Source organism: Astyanax mexicanus, chromosome 19 (genome assembly GCF_023375975.1).
Source record: "Astyanax mexicanus isolate ESR-SI-001 chromosome 19, AstMex3_surface, whole genome shotgun sequence".
In the NCBI taxonomy this organism is placed as follows: Eukaryota; Metazoa; Chordata; class Actinopteri; order Characiformes; family Acestrorhamphidae; genus Astyanax; species Astyanax mexicanus.
The window spans coordinates 14,257,009-14,274,677 of record NC_064426.1 but is presented as its reverse complement, the minus strand read 5'-3'; the positions used below and the strand labels follow the sequence as shown (position 1 = coordinate 14,274,677).

Genomic DNA, 17,669 nt, shown 5'->3' with positions numbered 1-17,669 from the left:
TTCTAACTCCTGTGCCTCTTTTTATTGGTCTTTAAACACACAATCTGTTCAAAAGTCTGGACATCTCCTTGTCCTACAGCATATTCTTCTGAAATTCAGTCTTTGCTCATTGTAGTATTGTCTACTCTTCTAGAAAGGCTTCATATGCTTGTAGAAATATTGGCAGGAAGGCAGTCAATCATATCTGAAACAAAGTTTAGTAAATAATCTAGCAATGTGTATTACTGATAACTCAAAATGATAATTAATAACACAGCTAAACAAAGTTTTTTCTGTTACAAACACACAGAGCAGTGAGCAAAAAAACAGGAGGCAGGGTTAGATTTAGAAAATAAATATACAAATATACACAATCAGAGATTGGACATTTATGTCTAATTTACATGAGAATTTAATTTTTGTGTATTTTTTTAGCATTCCATACTGAGTATAGAAATAAAGAAATCTATATTATATTATATGATGTTTGTTTTCACATTAGTCATTGATTTTAGGAGCCTCTTGAGAGCTGAAAGTGTTGGCACTTTTTAGTGAGCCGAGCCAAAAGAGCCGGAATTACAAGGGTAAGGGGTGAATCCTGGGACAATCCTTTAGAGCATTGTATGTCTTAAAAAAGGGGACAGGTGGTGCAGCAATAAATTATTATTGTTCAACCCTCTGTGTTGGGGAAATGAAATGTATTTTTTGTTTTTAATCTTATTCTATTTAAAATGTTATAGTTAGCATGCTACACATTAAACTATTGTAATATAGTAGTTATCATCAATTTTTAACCCGCAAAATAATTTTATTTGTGGCTTTCCAGTGTTTCTCAGACCTCTGTTTGGAGTGTGCCTCTGAAAAATCTTTGTTTAACGGTCCATGCAGTCCCTACACTCCCCACTTTCCCTCCAGCCTAACAAGACTCAGAAACGCCCTAGCCCTAGGCGTAAACGTGCAAAACAGAGGGGTAGGGGTAAGTGGTAGGGCCAAGGGGTAAAATGGGATCGAGCCTTGCTTTTACCCTGGCCGTTCATTCGCTGCCTAGTGCACACCTTGACAGGTGCTATTAGAACCAGATCATCAGTGCTATTCACTTCAAGGGGTCAGGGAAGTCACGTGCCGTCATAAATTGCTTTTATAAAAGCACGTTAATATTTCTGTGAAACCTGTGGGATAAAATAACGACTCTAAACAGAAAAACGGCTAATAATAGTTATTATAGAGTGAATACAGAGTTACTGACGTCACCCGGTCCGCGCCGCTAGCGTGTCGTGCTCGCGCGCAGCCTCGCGCCCCGGATGTGTTCTCGCGCCGTGCGGTGAAGATGCCTCTGCCCGTGCAGGTCTTCAACTTTCAGGTGCGAAACTCCTTAACCGAACCCGAACCGAGCCGAGCCCGAGCACCGCGGGGCCGGGGTGAGCCGCGCTTCTCCCCGCGGCGGCTCCGCGCGGGCTCGGTTATTCCCTCAGACCCGCTGACTCGCTCCCGGTGTGCTAGCCTAGCTGTCACGCTAATGCGGGCCTTTAGCAGTGTAGCTTTAGCGGTTAGCTCCGCTCGCAGCGGGTCTGACTGTGTAGCGCGGGGTTTGCGGCTGCCGGTGCCGTTTAAATATCGTTATTTACATGTTGAGGGGGTGATTCAAACGTTTTTTTTTTCTTATTATAAGTTGAAGTATGAGAAACAATGGCTGTTTGTGTTTACTGTTGACTGTCGGCAGCCTGTTAGCTCAGCTAGCCCAGAGAGCTAAGCAGTCAGCTAACTTAGCTCACCTAGCTAAAGGAATTTACGACCTTTAAACCAAACCAGACTCCGCAGATTTTAAACTCCTGCTCTTCATCTGTGATCATTGTAACCAATTCTTTCAGAAACAGGCAGCATTAGTGCGGTTTGAACTAGTTAATCTTGTTATTGAAATATTTCTTATTTCTACTTTATGTAAACAGTAAGTTAAATGTTAACGTTAGCTAGCACTTTAATTTTGTATTAAAACGTTGAAAGTTTGCAGTGTATCCAATCCTGCTGTAGTAGATCAGCACATTTAGTGTTAGACTTGTGCTCAGATATAAACCCAGCTACGTTTCCTCACTTTTATTCATTTATTTAGCTGTGTAATGCTAATAACAGCCACTCAGCGACCTTATAAGGGCTTAGCCATGCAAGTTAACTAGCTAGCGTTAGCTTAACTAGCTAACGCTATCTAGCTATCTAGCTCATTAAGCTAACTGTTATGGGTGTTTTTAATCTCTGCAATCCGATGTCCGTATTGTTGTATTACTTTAGTTTAATATGGATCTGCAGCGTGTAATTTGGATTGTTTACTAGCATGCTAGCTAACTGTTTAGAGTGTGAGTGTAGTCCTAAAAATGTCCAGAGCTGTTTGTTTACTGCTGTCATTGAACTTCATCGTCTAAATTGGTGTTTTTCATCGTGTATAATCTTCTTGAACCTTACAGCATATGTAGCAGTTTTATTACATCACTGATCAGGTTTTCTCGTCTATGCAAACAATGAACGTTGCTGTCAGTGAGCTGTCCAGGCCCACGCCCTCTTTGAGTGTGTTTACATGTAGGTGGTGTTATGACAAGTGTTGTAATCAGGCAAGAACAGGAAAGCAAGATATCTGATTCTGGGAGAACTTCAGGTCTACACAAATCACACAGTAGTCACATTTCACAAAAGTCCCTGGCTGGTGTTTGTGCAGCTAAACTTGCCCTTTGTTTAACAACAGGATTGTTCAGTATTATTAAATTACTGTTTTGCTTTGGACTATAAGTTGTGAGAATGTTTAATATGGGAATATGTGAGATGTTTCTGATATTAAATATTGTGGAGGTTAATACATTTTGTAATATGTTGAAACTGGAGTTTAAAAACAATGTCTAATTGTGACAGAATTCAAATAGATTTTCTAATTAGATTAGGCTTTGACAGTGTTAGGACATATCCTGCAGTTAATTTCCAATTTCAGCACATATGCTGTATTTTAGAGACAGTATCAGCAGTGATATGGTACTGCTTTTATGGGGCAGTATTAGCACCAATATGTTGGTATATTTAAGAATCATTATATACTTGTGTATTAACCAGTAGCCAGTATCTGTGCAACATTAAATCTATTATAAGAAATTGTACTACTCTGTTTTCTTAAGCAATATAATAATAAAAAAGAGTAGCTGGCTTGATCATGCAACAATTAAGTTAATAAGCTGCATATACACCCATTCTTTGTGTTTATGCTGATGCTTTCCCCTCTTACAGGAGCCTTTTTGGTCAGTGCAGGCTCAAGGCAGAGTCAGTGATAGCTCAGCTTCATCCTCTCAGATAGAGCTTCAGGGCATGCCCGACAGCAGCGGGTCCAACCTGGTCATGCCTTTCATCATGGGCAATTTAGTGCCCACCATCCATATGTTCTTGTGCTTGCTAGACCTGGAGGTAAACACATTTAACGGGTAGAGAGAGAGAGAGAGAGAGAGAAGTAAGAAGCAGAAAGCTGATGGCAAGATAGTGTTACTGGAGTGTGCGTGTGTTAGGGGATGTGCATCATTCAGCTGCATGATTTGTGTCATGTTCTAATTTAGTATGACATTTTTAGGTGTTGTTGTTTTTTTTGTACACATATATTATGTTGTTAATTTTGGCTGTATAATGATAAATAAAAGTTAACCAGAATGATTTCTTTACATTTAGGGGTCAGTGGAGCCCATGCAGATAGATGCTGACCCACAGGAAGACCAACAGAATGCGCCTGACACCAATTATGTTGTGGAAAACCCCACCCTGGTATGTATTTAAACTTCTCTGTCTCTTTTTTTATATACATACTCATGTTGGACGTATACAGATATTTTTAATTATTGTTCAGAACACCTTAAGGCTATCCGAAATCAGAACACTGCTAAAAAGGATGTAGTTTACATTATGTAGGATTATTTCATTGTGTTAAAATACCAATGTATGGTGTGTACACACTCCCTTGGTGCCCTTAATTGTGTCATGCAACACAAGGGACATACACCGCCATAACGTTAGCACCACCTGCCTAATATTTTGTCTGTTCCTATTGTGCCGCCAAAACAGATCTGACCGTTTGAGGCATGCCCCCACAAAGTCTCTAAATGTAAAAGGGTGTAATTTGAAGTGGGGCCTCAATGAGCATCAGTGAATTTAAGGTGCCTATTACCCAGTCAGTTTTTCATTTATCCCTAAACAGACTAGAACATACATTCTATAAAGAGGCCTATTTTTATGCTGTATATTTTTGTTTGTTTATGTTTTGTTTATTTTGTCTAGGACAATGCAGGTCTGCATTTAGATTTGGGCAAAAGAGTGTATTATTTTGTCGTCAGTTTACAGTAGGTGCTGTGGATCCAAACTTGATTTCTCTTTAATAATTTGATTAATTCTCCCAATTACTCATTGTTTGTTGTAGTTCTGCATTTTTCCTGCATTTGAATATCTTGTAGATTGTGTATATTTTGCAGGTAAATTTTACTTTGCATAGAACCGACCTCTCTAAAACATGAGTTGCATGTTAGTTTATTGCTTGTGTGACATTATTTCAGTGCACACAATTTTATTCATTTGGGTTGTGATATTTAGGAGGAAATGTGTGCAGTTCTAAAAATGAGATTTGGAACAACAGAGTGGGAGATTTTTTACATGGGAGCACTCTGCATAAACTTTAGTTCTCTAGTTGGTCATTGCACAACTTCATAACTTCAGACACAATTTCAGAAGTCTGTTAGCTATAGACAGCCACAGCTTAAACTTGTATTGTTCCTGTCTGTTGAACAGTCCTTCATATGTAGTATTTGTTTGGTTTTCACTGTTGAATATTAGGGGTGTGATGAGACACTATCACGAGACGAGACACGATACTGGGTTCACGAGACGAGATTTAAAAATAACATTTTAAAGAAAACGTCAAAAATGAAAAATGGCTTGAAAAAAACTTTTCTAGGTCTTATATAGTGCAAACAATAAGTCCAAACCACAACCAGTCATATTAAGACTATGGTTTGTATTTTTTCTCCTAAATTTCTTGTAATTTAACTATGCATAACCATAACCAGTCATATTAAGACTATGATTGAAGTGCAAACAGAGACAGAACTTTTTTTTAAATACAGTTCAGAGCTAAGGGATTAGTACTACTGCCTATGAAACAGTCATGTGTACGATTTACTTACAGTATTTACATATGGTTTGTGTCTTGTTGGTCACTCTGTTATCGTATTGTTTCATAAATAGTATTATAATAGTAAAAAGTCCACGAGATCTCGTCACACCCCTATTGAATATGTTTGGAAAAGAGGTTTTGAGTAACAGACAATGTGGAAGTTCCACATCAAATGGCAGTCCTAGTTTTGTTTTTAAAGTGTGATTCTCTCTTTCAGGATCTGGAACAGTATGCCTCGAGCTACAGTGGACTGATGAGGATTGAGCGGCTGCAGTTTATTGCTGATCACTGCCCACAGTTACGGGTGGAAGCCCTGAAGATGGCCTTGTCTTTTGTCCAAAGAACCTTTAATGTTGATGTTTATGAAGAGATCCATCGCAAACTCACTGAAGCCACAAGGCAAGAGCAGCTTGTGTAAATCATTTAATTTCTTTCTAAAAGTTAATATGTGTGGACTGTAATACATTAAGTGTTTTGCATTTAATAGAGCTTAAACATTTAACAGGGAAAATGGAGAAACTCTGTTTTGTTTCCGTGTGTGCATCTGAAATACTTGTGTTTCCGCAGGGAAGTGCAAGGAGTCCCGGATGCAGTTCCTGAAGGAGCAGTGGAACCCCCTCCTCTCGACACAGCCTGGGCAGAGTCAACCAGGAAAAAAGCCCTGCTAAAACTGGAGAAGCTGGACACTGATTTAAAGAACTACAAGGGAAACTCCATCAAAGAAAGCATTAGGTACAGTTTTTCTAACCTACACTGTAGCATAATTTAACTGGTACATTACCAGTATGCTTTTATCATCACTGTTCTGACTTTAAATCATTCATGTTTCCTGCAGTAAAACAGAGATATGTTTGTAATGCAGGTCTAGAACCACGGGACTGATTAAGTTTACTGTTTTCATCATATGTGAATCAGAAAAACTGATTGTGTTTCATGTGTTTAGGAGGGGTCACGATGACCTTGGGGATCATTACCTGGACTGTGGTGACCTCAGCAATGCCCTGAAGTGCTACTCCCGAGCCAGAGACTACTGCACTAGCGCCAAGCATGTCATTAACATGTGTCTTAATGTAATCAAGGTAAGGATACTTTACTGGTTTTCCACCTGGACTGTGATGGTTGAATAAGTTTGATTGAATTAGGTTACTTTTTCCCTTAATTTTTATATTATTATATTAATTTTATAGTTATGCCTCTTCTTTGAAAACATTTACATTTTGTATTTGTCTTGTTAATATCTCTTAATATCTAAACAAACCTATCTATTTAGATGTCATTGGCCCTCAGTTTGCTTGAAAGACCACCTGAACCTTAACATGATAGAATTCTGTAATTAATGTTGATGTATTATCCAAATGACTGAACTGGATATGATTCCAAATTGGATGAATACAGCCTCAGTTTCCTATCTTTTTGGTGATTATGTTTCCAGCTTGTGCCTGACTAACTGAATATACTTGATTGTCTGCAGGTTAGTGTTTACCTCCAAAACTGGTCTCATGTTCTTAGCTATGTCAGCAAGGCTGAATCCACTCCAGAGATAGCAGAGGTTGGTTAAAAGCAGTTATAATATAATATCATCATTACTGAGGTAAAGAAGGAAGTATGTGGTTTTTAACTTTCTCTCTGGTTTTCTTTCACAGCAACGAGGAGAGAGAGATAGTCAAAACCAATCTGTTCTCACCAAACTAAAATGTGCTGCAGGTAATTTGACCTTATTTACGTCACTTATGCACTGAGGTACCATAACTGTCATACCTATGGGTGACACTTCTTCTCACCTGTCTGCAATTTTACCTTAATCAGAATTCATATTACTTTTAAATTATTACTACACAATGTGAATTGCTGTATTTTTGTCTATGCAAATAAGGATCCTATTTGTTTCTTTTTTTAAAGATAAAAAACAAAATTAGAGAAATAAAATATCTTAAGTCTATTATTATTATTATTATTATTAGGGTTCAAGCACCGAAGGTGCGTAGAACCCTATTGTTTTTGCTAAGATTTTTCTTCTTCTTCTTCTTCTTATTATTATTATTATTCTTTTTCTCCTGTAAAAACAGTTGTGCAGCCTAAACCGTAAGTCATAGAGAAATGAAACTTGGTAGGTAGATGTAGGATCAGTGCATCTCGGTGGACAACAAAAATGGCACCGATTGGTCAAGTGGTGGCGCTATAAACAAGGAAATTCATTTTTCACAATTTTCTCAATAACTCAAAAGCCATAAGACCTACATTCAAAATTCTTTGAATCAAAATTTTTTTGATGGATTCCTTGGGTCAATACCAACAACTTTCCAATTTGGACCATGCACTTCCGTCTATATAGATTTTGTGCTAATTTGCATAATATGCAAAACCTACTTTTGCAAACTAGTCCTAGGAATTTTGCCCAATCCTGGCATGTTTGGTATCAAAACACTCGTGAGCAAATTAGTCCTTCCGGATATATGCCCCATTCACTTCAAGAGGTAAATTTGGAGCACTGTTTCTCAGCAACCGTGCAACCTAGCAAGTTGAAACTTTGCATGCAGAATCTATCATACAGCCTCTAAAGCAGTGGTTCCCAACCTTTTTCTTCAGGGACCCATATTTTTACCATTGTAAGCTTTGGTGACCCAACATAAACCCCCCAGCACCCCCCTCCCCCCCATCTATAGTAAATGTCAGTTTTTATTTATCATTTCTAACCCCCCCCCCCCCCCCCAAAATTTAAAAGATGTAAGTGTATAATTGGGTTGGGGGGGGGGGGGGTGGTTAGAAATGACAAATAAAAACTGACATTTACTATAGATGAATAAAATAAACACGTAATAAAGGAAAAATTGATACATAAAACATAAGGAATTTTTATCTTATGAAGAAAAAAATAATTAGATCAATAAAATAATACAACTATTTAAAATGAATAAAAATTAATTTATATAAAATAAAAACAAACAAACAAAAAAAAAAAGAATAATATCAGTTTCAGTTTCAAATCAGTAAAACAGCTCACCAAAACCTCAACCTGTCCAAATATTGGACAATAATTGATTAACTTTACAGGCCCTCACTCATTTTCATTTATTTAACTAAACTGAGTTTTATATTCTTATATTATAATATTATTATATTCAGCCTCGCGCTGAATTCAGCTCCGCGCTGCCGGAGAGAGCGCCCGCCCGCGCGCCAGAGAGAGAGAGAGAGAGACAGAGAGAGCGCAGCGCGGCGAATTTTGCTTACCCTAGACTATATATAGTATTAAAATTAAACCCCTTAAAATCAAGAGGGTTTCGCGACCCATCGTGGATCTTTGGCGACCCATAGGTTGGGTCGCGACCCATAGGTTGGGAATCACTGCTCTAAAGGATGTTCAAAGGGCAACTTAATCAATCAACATGGCTGAACACCATCAGCCAATCAGCATTCAGCAGACATTTTGGCAGGCTGAATGTTGCCCAATCTGGATGATATTTGGCAGTTATGTTCAGGTGGAGACACTGTAGTGACCTGCAAAGTGCTGGAACAATCCGCCCACTGGGGGGCGCTGTTCCAAAAAAACGAGTATATGTCAATCATGCTGTACTATTTTGACATCTAATTGTTTTTGCCATATTTAGTACAGTGGCTCTGACAAATTTCTCAATACAACTATGTTTAAAAAGTGCTTTGTTCATTCATAATTGCTAATTGTTTGAAAATAGCTATATTGAAACTACTCTCTGGATATTTGGCCTATCACCTCCATTTCAGTCTTGCTGCACACTGTAGAGTCTCTAGGTAAATGTTCATTAAAAACATTTGTGAAAATTTCACATACAATACTCTCCAGGCATCAAGCAATCTGTGCGTCCTTGGAATTTCTAACCTAAATTGCTGTAACTCTGCAGTGTTTGCTGTAATCTCACAATGTTAAAGACCTCTGTACAATATCACTCTGATGAAGCGCCATTTAATACAGAACTACATTAAGAATAACTTGACATTACATGTCATATCAGAACATTCACTCCTTTGTGCCTCTTCTCAACATTAATAACAGGTGAAAGACTTTTGATCATTTTAAATGTGACAGAATGTCTCCAATTGTGTTAGACCTTCTTACACATCACCATCCTATGCTCTAGTAGGCACCATTGTGCTAGTTGGTGCTTGATGAAGCGCCATTTAATTCAGAACTAGATTTATAATAACTTCGTAATTACATGTCATATCAGAACATTCACTCCTTTGTGTTAATTTAAACTTGTTTGGTCAAACATTTCAGCTTGTTCTGCAAAGGTTCAAAGGTCAATCTGAACACCACTTTGTGAACATTCTGGTTGAAGCCACCTGATCAATACCAATAACATGTAGACACCTTTTGACTAGTTCTAACTCACTTAATGAATATCCTACAAAGTTCAATAGATTTACATGTGAATTTAAGCACTGATCAGGTTGAAAGGCCTCTGCTCAACATTAATAACAGGTGAAAAACTTGATAATTTCTAAATGTGACAGGGCATCTCCAATCATATTAGACCTTCTTACACATCACCATTCAATGCTCCAGTAGGCACCATTGTGCAAGTTGGTGCTTGAACCCGATGATTGCCGCTTGCGGCTATATTTATTATTATTATTCTTTTATTTGTTTCATTTTGTATATGGTATACAATTACAGTAGATTAATTGCAAAAGCAATTAAAGGAACAAGTTATGTCTTTCAGCCAGATTTAGTCTTTTGGCTCATTATTAGTGGTAAAATACTTTTTGTCTGTGTCTGTTTCCCACCACAGGACTGGCAGAACTTGCCTCAAGAAAGTATAAACCAGCTGCTAAGTGCTTCCTGCAGGCCTCTTTTGACCACTGCGACTTTCCTGAGGTTTGTCTCTCTCTTAACAGTATAACACTATATGAATGATCATTTTTTTAATGTAACATTTTAGTTTTTAAGACTGGGCCAGGTGGGAAAAAATGTTCATTTTGTAGACCAGTTTCTGTAGTATAGACTGTGGAATGAATGGTATTTACAGGGAAAAATGCATGGGAATAAAATAAATGTGCAAAATGATCTGCTTACTTACAGGACATTTAACAAGCATCAAGGGGTCACATAGTATTACATAATAGTTTCTACATATGTTCCTACATCTCATACATAGCCAGTTATTACACTGGCAGCATAATTAGTCCCATCACACAGAATGACAATGTAGTAATACTGTGTGTCTGTTCATGATTGTAATGCTGTGTCTTTTTTCTTCTGTTGTCCAGCTTCTCTCTCCTAGTAACGTAGCAGTCTATGGGGGACTGTGTGCCCTAGCTACATTTGACAGGCAGGAGCTGCAGCGTAATGTCATCTCCAGCAGGTAGGGAGAAGGTTATGCTGTTTGCCAACATATTAAATGTTATGATGAGCATATGAGGATCAATTTCGTTATATTTTTTACACATATTTCAAGGCCCAAGTAGATAAATAGGCTCAGGTTAATTAGTATTTAATAGATGGGCATTTATGTGCTAAATTATGTACAAGGCTGTTATGACAGATCAAACTGAAAGTACTGAATATAATGATATTAAAGTAGAAATACTACTAATAATATTCGTATTAATCTTAGTTTTCTTGTGTTATTCAAATATGTGTTTGAAGCAGTGCATTTTAGTAAAGCTCTCTCTGTTTTCCAGCTCCTTTAAATTATTTTTAGAGCTGGAACCGCAAGTCCGCGATATAATCTTCAAGTTTTACGAATCAAAGTACGCATCTTGTCTGAAAATGCTGGATGAAATGAAGGTAATGAATTCTACTTGTTTGCTTATCTGTATATATGTGTAGCCTATTATATGTATTAATAGGATATTAACTATACTTCGTTAAAAATTTTGTTTAAATAAAACTGTTGTCTGTTTTAGGATAATCTCCTCCTAGACATGTATCTGGCTCCCCATGTAAGAACACTGTACACACAAATCAGGAACAGAGCGCTCATTCAGGTAGGAATTAATTTGTTGTTTTATTCTATACATTCATAATGATTTAGGAACAACAATACTAATGTGTGTAATACTCAAAAGATTTTAGAAATCAGTGTTTGTTGGAATATTCCTGATTTGTAATCACAGCTTTTATACACCTTGGCATGTTCTCCACCAGCCTTTCACACTGCTTTTGGGTGACCTTAATACATTCGAGAATTTTTTGAATGGGGTTATACCACCCACAGTGGACAGGGCAATAGGGGGGTAATTATCATGACTGGCAGCGTCTGACTAGAATAGTCTGTGTGGGCATGCATGTGACAAGTGGCAAAAATCAGTTCCTCTATTAAACATGCTGACCTATATGCATATTCTATAGTAGGACCGGCCTATATATTTTCTTACAAGGTACAATTGGGAAGATAAGTATTTGATATACGGCATATAAAGAATGGAGAGATCTGTAATTTGTATTGTAGGTACACAGAAAACAATCCAGTAACTAGCATTACGATTAAATTAAATAATTAATGAAAATACTGAAAATTAATGAGAAGTATTTGATCACTTACCAACCAGCAAGAATTCTGGCTTTCGCAGACCTGTAGTATTTGCACCTGTTTAAACTCGATACCTGTATAAAAGACATCTGTCTACACACTCAGTCCAAGACCAAAAAGTTGTCTAAAAACACCAGGGACAAAACTGTAGACCTGCAGAAGGCTGAGATGGGCTATAGGACAGTACACAACTAGTATGACCAGAAGGCAACAACTGTTGGCGCAACTTTTAAAAAATGAAAGAAACCAACTGATCTCTCTGCTGAATTTGGACTGTAGTTACTTTAAAAGCTGCAGTAAAAATGTCAGCAATAGTAAAATCATTCACATATTGCTTTGCACTTGTAATTGCAGATAATGCCCCTCCATTACAGTTTACCTGTGCATATGCAAACTGACCTTTTAAAAATGTTTTTGTTGCCTAATTTCTCAGTACAGTGGTTTTCTACGGTGGCCCAGAAGTGCAAAACAAATTAACATGTCAGAAAACAAAATTACAAAATTTAAAACAAATTTACAAAATATAAAACGATTTTTGACGGAAACACACAGGAAGTGCTTGTTGCGGACCCTCCTTGTCAGCCAGGCTGCTTCACGATGAGAGAGTGGAGTTATGGACACTAAACTGTGTTTTGTGGCACGTATTTTAGCAGCAGCAGTAAATATGTAAACTATCACTGTCCTGTTACTACTGCCCCTGTGTTTTCTAACTGTTCATTTGTTTTGCACTTCAGGGCCACCGTAGTTTTCCCTTATTGTATGTAAAATACAATGCAAAGAATAAGCATAGCAGATAGAAACTTTCAATCAAAGCAGGACTGGACAAGATAGAGTTGCTTGTTTCTGCCTGCTCTAATTTTTCTTTTTCTTTTTTATTCTTTTCTCCTGGACAGTACTTTAGCCCCTACGTGTCTGCAGATATGAACAAAATGGCCATCGCATTTAACACAACAGTGGCAGCTCTGGAGGACGAGCTCACCCAGCTGATCCTGGAGGGTTTGATCAATGCCCGCATAGACTCTCACAGCAAGGTGTGAACACTACTCCCTCTTCCCCTCACATTTTCACTTACATTTTCTTTTTCTTTTTTTCACCCTTTGGGGCAGATTATTACTTCTTAACTATTAAGCTGAATAAAACACTGCTAAAAAAATAAAGAGAACACTAAAATAACACATCCTGGATCTCAATAAAATATTCCATTTGAAAAATTTCATTCATTACATAGTGGTATGCGTTGAGAACAGAATAACAAAACTTATCAATGTAAATCAAATTATTATCCCCTGGTGGTCTGGATATGGAATTATACTCAAAATCAAAGTGGAAAATCTAATTACAAGCTGATCAAACTTCATTGTAAAGTTGAAATACGGCTTAGTAGTGTTTGTGGCCTCTATGTGCCTCAATGACCTCCCCACAATTTCTGAGGAATTAGAAGCATCAGTCAACTCCTAAACAGTCTGATGTCTCAGATGTGCTGGATTAAATTCATGTCTGGGAATGGGAAAGCCTGTCTATAGCATCAGTGCCTTCATCATGCAGGAACTGCTGACACACTCCAGCCACATGAGAACTAGCTTTGTCATACATCATAAGGAACCCATGGCACCAGCATATGGTTTCAAAATAGGTCTGAGGATCTCATCCCAGTACATAATGGCAGTCATGGTACCTCTGGCGAGCACATTTTGGGTTGTGTAGCCCTGCAAACAAATGCATTCTTAAACCATTACTGACCCACTGCCAAACCGGTCATGCTGGAGGATTTTACAGCAGCAGAACGTTCTCCACAGCGTCTCCAGACTCTGTCACGTCTGTCACATGTGCTCAGTGTGAACCTGCTCTCATCCTTAAAGAGCACAGAGCGCCAGTGGCGAATCTGCCAATCTGTTCTCTGACAGGAGAACCTTATGGAGTCTGTGTTTTACAGTTTGAGCAGAAACATGGATATTAGTGGCCTGCTGGAGGTCATATTACAGGGATCTTGCACTGCTCCATGCTCTGGACACTGTGCTGACAGACACAGCAAACCTTCTTGCCACATCTTGCATTGATGTGCCATCCTGGATGAGCTGCACTGCCTGAGCAACCTCTGTGATTTGTAGACACCACCACATAGTGTAGGTTGGAGAGTCTTTATCCCCGCTGAGTGTATTCCTCTTCCTGCCGTGTGTCTGCAGATCCTGTATGCTCGCGACGTTGATCAGCGAAGCACAACGTTTGAGAAATCTCTACAGATGGGAAAGGAGTTCCAGAGAAGAGCCAAAGCCATGATCCTGCGGGCGGCCGTGCTGCGTAACCAGATACACGTCAAGGTAACGGGGTCGCCAGGGTAATGTGTCTCCTCACTCTGTTCTGCCTGCTTTACCTTCACCTCCATATCCTCAAGATCCCATCTTCTCTCTGATATGTCTAGAAGTGGGCAATATGATATTGTGTTATCATGGTGAAACATTAAATGATGATTCTTCTCATTCTGAGGGAGTTGTTCTTTGCCCCAGTTTCCACTGGTTGGCTCATTTGGGACTTGTATATATTTGGACCAATATATATTTAAGCCTATTTTGTTTGATTTCCTAGCTTTTTTATGTAACGTTTTTTTATGTAGAAAAATAAATATTGTGATGCAAGTGGGGGTGGAACACTTTTTGCCATATTGCCCACACACCCCATCTCTTACATTTTCTTCCTCACTTCAGCTATTGTTTTTTGCATGTTTCCTCTATATTAGTAATTATAAAGTTCCTTGATATGATCTTCATTATATATTTTTTAGTGTTTCTGTTATTTGAATTAAACACCATTTTGTAATTTTCAAAGCTCTTTTAGAAATACTAGTTTCTAAAAGATGCAAAACCATGCAAACCTAAATACTTTTTTACTAAATATTTTTTTTTTTAAATAAGCTTGAAGAGTTGAGATCATTTGTAAAAGAGTGTATTTTTTTGTCCACTGGTGGTAAACCATTTGCTGTCAGAATGATAGATCATATATACATTCTAAAGCATTTAAGGTGCCCACTATGCTTACTGTGGTGCATAACATTGTCAAAAATGTCCATGTAGGTAATATGTACGTTTATAGAGTACCCCTACACTTTGTGCTGTATTACAATCTCTTGGAATAAGCATGAAAATCATATAAACTTTATAGAGCATTATTGACAGTTTTCTGTGCAACATCATCTCATAGATGAATGCAAAAGAAGTTGTGCAGTTCTGTGGTTTCAGTGCTAACCATTTAGTGAATAGTGGCCAGTAGTGGTAGTGAACATAATGTTTTATAATTGATATGAAAAAATAAACCTGATCCAAAGCTGAATATAGTTTTGTGTTTGTAAATGGAAAACCATTCTTTGCTTCTGCTTGGCTGGAATGAAAACCTGCTTCCACACTGGTCCTTTGTAGATGAGGTTTAACACCCAGATTAGGGCTGTAAATCTTTGGGAATCCCACAATTCGATTCAGAATCGATTCTTGGTCACGATTCGATTATTTTCCGATTCTTTCAAATCCTCCATACTGCGCAACAACAAACACCGTAACACGACACTACACCTCTCTGTAGTCTAATAGGGAGAGGCAGTAAGAGCAAAAACTTTCCCTATCCTGTTGCTGCTGTCTCGCGACCCTCACCTACTGTCTCGCAGAGCATTTCAACTGTCTTGCAGTGTTTTTTAACTGACTTGCGGATAGTAGGTAAGCTCTGAGATACCGTTAAAAAGCTCTGCGATACAGTTAAAAAGCTCCACGCAACAGTAGCTGCACCCGCAAAAAAAAAAAAAAAAAAACGTTTTTTTGAAAATGAGAATCGATTCTGAATCTTTCAATGTTAGAAACGCGTTTCGAGCTTGAATCGATTTTTTTCTGCACCCCTACCCAGTTGTATGTCATATTTAGAACAAATTATTAAATGTGTGAGCTGACAAAAAATATAGAAGTATAGTTGTTATTGATTACATGTTTTTTTTTTTTTTTTGCATCTCATTGTCTTTCATGATCATTAAAAACCTGTCTTCTTAATCCCCTGTACTTTGGCCCCCACACTGCTCACTGCTATCTTCTTCCCTCCCCAGTCCCCTCCCAGAGAAGGCAGCCAAGGGGAACTCACACCTGCCAACAGCCAAACACGAATGAGCACCAACATGTGAAGACTCGACTTGATGCCTCTCGTAGGAAAGTACACACACATACACACACGCACCAGGGGGCCGAGGCATCATCATTGGTCCCATTTAGAATTCAGTTCCGTTTCCCTGCTGAAGAAAGAAAAATCACAATCTAAGGACTTTATTTAAGTTGGGAAAATATCTCTGTTGTCTGTATTAAAGACAAGCACACCCTGTTGCTCAAATTAAACAAATGTTACAAAAAAAATGAAAAAAAGAAGAAAAAGGAGGAAAAAAAAAAGAGAAGATTGAAAAATGAAACGGCACTTATGCTGTACTGGCCTGTTGTTGTTTGTAAGAGATGCACTTTCCTCTGTATCTTGTGACGAACCTTGATTACACATTGAAAAACCTCATCACAGAACATGCTTTTAAAATAAATATACATTGGAAAAGATGCTCCCAAATGGCCTTTGTTTTTTGTTTGTTTTTGCTTTTCTGCAGGTGGAAGATTTTATGTACTTTAACGTTATGGAAAGCTCTATGAAGATGGGGGTAAATTTAGGGTGTCAGAGCACCTCTAGAATAGCTGAGCAAAAACTCCCTTAACCTTTGATTTTATTGCTATCCAGATGTGACTGTTTTATCATTAAGGAGATATTTATTTTTGTTCAGATGAGCCCTGAAAAGCGAATACTGTCTGAACATGGTCACTATTAGGAGAATTGAGATGGGTCTTGTAAGTAAAATTAATAGAGCTGAAGTTTAAGAAATAAATAGTCTCAAGTATTAAATTAGGTCTTTCACACATTGAAGGTTACACACTGTCTACCATCTTCCCATTACTTGTTTTATTATTTTACCAGGATACGAAACACTCAAATAGCTAGGAACAGTATTTTTAGTATTTCGCTGTGCAGGAGTGAGTACACACCCCTTTGGACAGTTACACTTTTGTACAATGTGGTCAGTGTACAACTTGTATAACCGTGTAAATGTGCTGTACCATCAAAAAAACTTAACATACAGCAGTTGTCTAAACCACTGGCAACAAAAGTGAGTACAGCCCAAGTGAAAATGGACAAATTGTACCCAATTAGACATTTACTTTTCCCGGTCTCGTGATTTGTTAGTGTTACAGATTTGTTAGTATCAGGTGTGAATGGGGAACAGCCCTGTTATTTATAATTTGGGTAAATTTTTCTCATACTGACCACTGAATATTCAACATGGCACTTCATGGCAAGAAAACTCTGAGGATGTGAGAAAGTAAATTGTTGGTCTAGCCTACAAGAAGATTGCTAGATCATACAGCAGTTTACCAGGACATGTTTCACTCAGAAAAGGCCTCCCAGGGTCAGATAAAGAAGCTGTGTCCACATCTGTAGATGCAAATAGATGCATAAGTACTGTCAGCATTGCTGCAAAGGTTGAAGAAGCTGGAGGTCAGCCTGCAGTGCTCAGACCATACATGGCACTGTCCTAGAAGGTAGCCTCTTCTGAAGGCGATGCACAAGAAAGCCTTTTTTTTTCCCTGAAGACAAGCAGCCCAAACACATGGATTACTGAAACCATGTCCTGTGGACTGCCAAGACCAAGATAAACTTGTTTAGTTCAAAGAGTGTCCAGCATGTGTGGCAGCATCTTGGTGAGGAGTACCAGAAACTACAGTCAGGCTGAAACAGAGCATAATCCCCCTCCTTTCAGAAACTTTTCCAACACAACAACCCCAAAAACACCTCCAAGATAACTGCTTTGCTGAGTAAGCTGAAGGTAAAGGCGATGGACTGCCCAAGGATGTGTAGATTGAGCACCTCTACGTAAATTGACATTTTGGGCACAATTTGGCGATTTTCACTTAGGGGTGTACTCACACTTGTTGCCAGCG

The 17,669-nt window shown here is 38.2% G+C and overlaps 1 protein-coding gene across 8 annotated transcripts; it reads left to right on the top strand.

The window, feature by feature from the left end:
• Positions 1-1,229: 1,229 nt before the first annotated feature.
• gps1 (G protein pathway suppressor 1) lies at positions 1,230-16,238 on the top strand. Of its 8 annotated transcripts, none has more exons than XM_022665878.2 (15): positions 1,230-1,339; positions 3,241-3,414; positions 3,670-3,762; positions 5,379-5,575; positions 5,729-5,893; positions 6,105-6,240; positions 6,633-6,710; positions 6,805-6,865; positions 9,928-10,013; positions 10,406-10,500; positions 10,820-10,925; positions 11,045-11,125; positions 12,564-12,701; positions 13,854-14,005; positions 15,749-16,238. In XM_022665878.2, exons 1-15 carry the CDS (start codon positions 1,307-1,309, stop codon positions 15,807-15,809), a joined length of 1,656 nt encoding a protein of 551 aa, XP_022521599.1. In that variant the 5' UTR covers positions 1,230-1,306; the 3' UTR covers positions 15,810-16,238. The 8 variants fall into 8 exon arrangements, with proteins under 8 accessions (XP_022521599.1, XP_022521601.1, XP_022521600.1 ...); XM_022665880.2 differs by having other exon boundaries at positions 1,231-1,339; positions 5,379-5,560; XM_022665879.2 differs by having other exon boundaries at positions 1,233-1,339; positions 13,854-13,988.
• The last annotated feature ends 1,431 nt before the right edge of the window (positions 16,239-17,669 follow it).

What these genes read in the sequence shown, in the direction of transcription:
- gps1 (XM_022665878.2), top strand. Translation starts at nt 1,307, where the DNA reads ATGCCTCTGCCCGTGCAGGTCTTCAACTTTCAG. An exon ending in TCCATCAAAGAAAGCATTAG is followed by an intron (nt 5,894 to 6,104) that starts GTACAGTTTTTC and finishes TCATGTGTTTAG; the next exon opens with GAGGGGTCACGATGACCTTG. An exon ending in CAAACTAAAATGTGCTGCAG is followed by an intron (nt 6,866 to 9,927) that starts GTAATTTGACCT and finishes TTCCCACCACAG; the next exon opens with GACTGGCAGAACTTGCCTCA.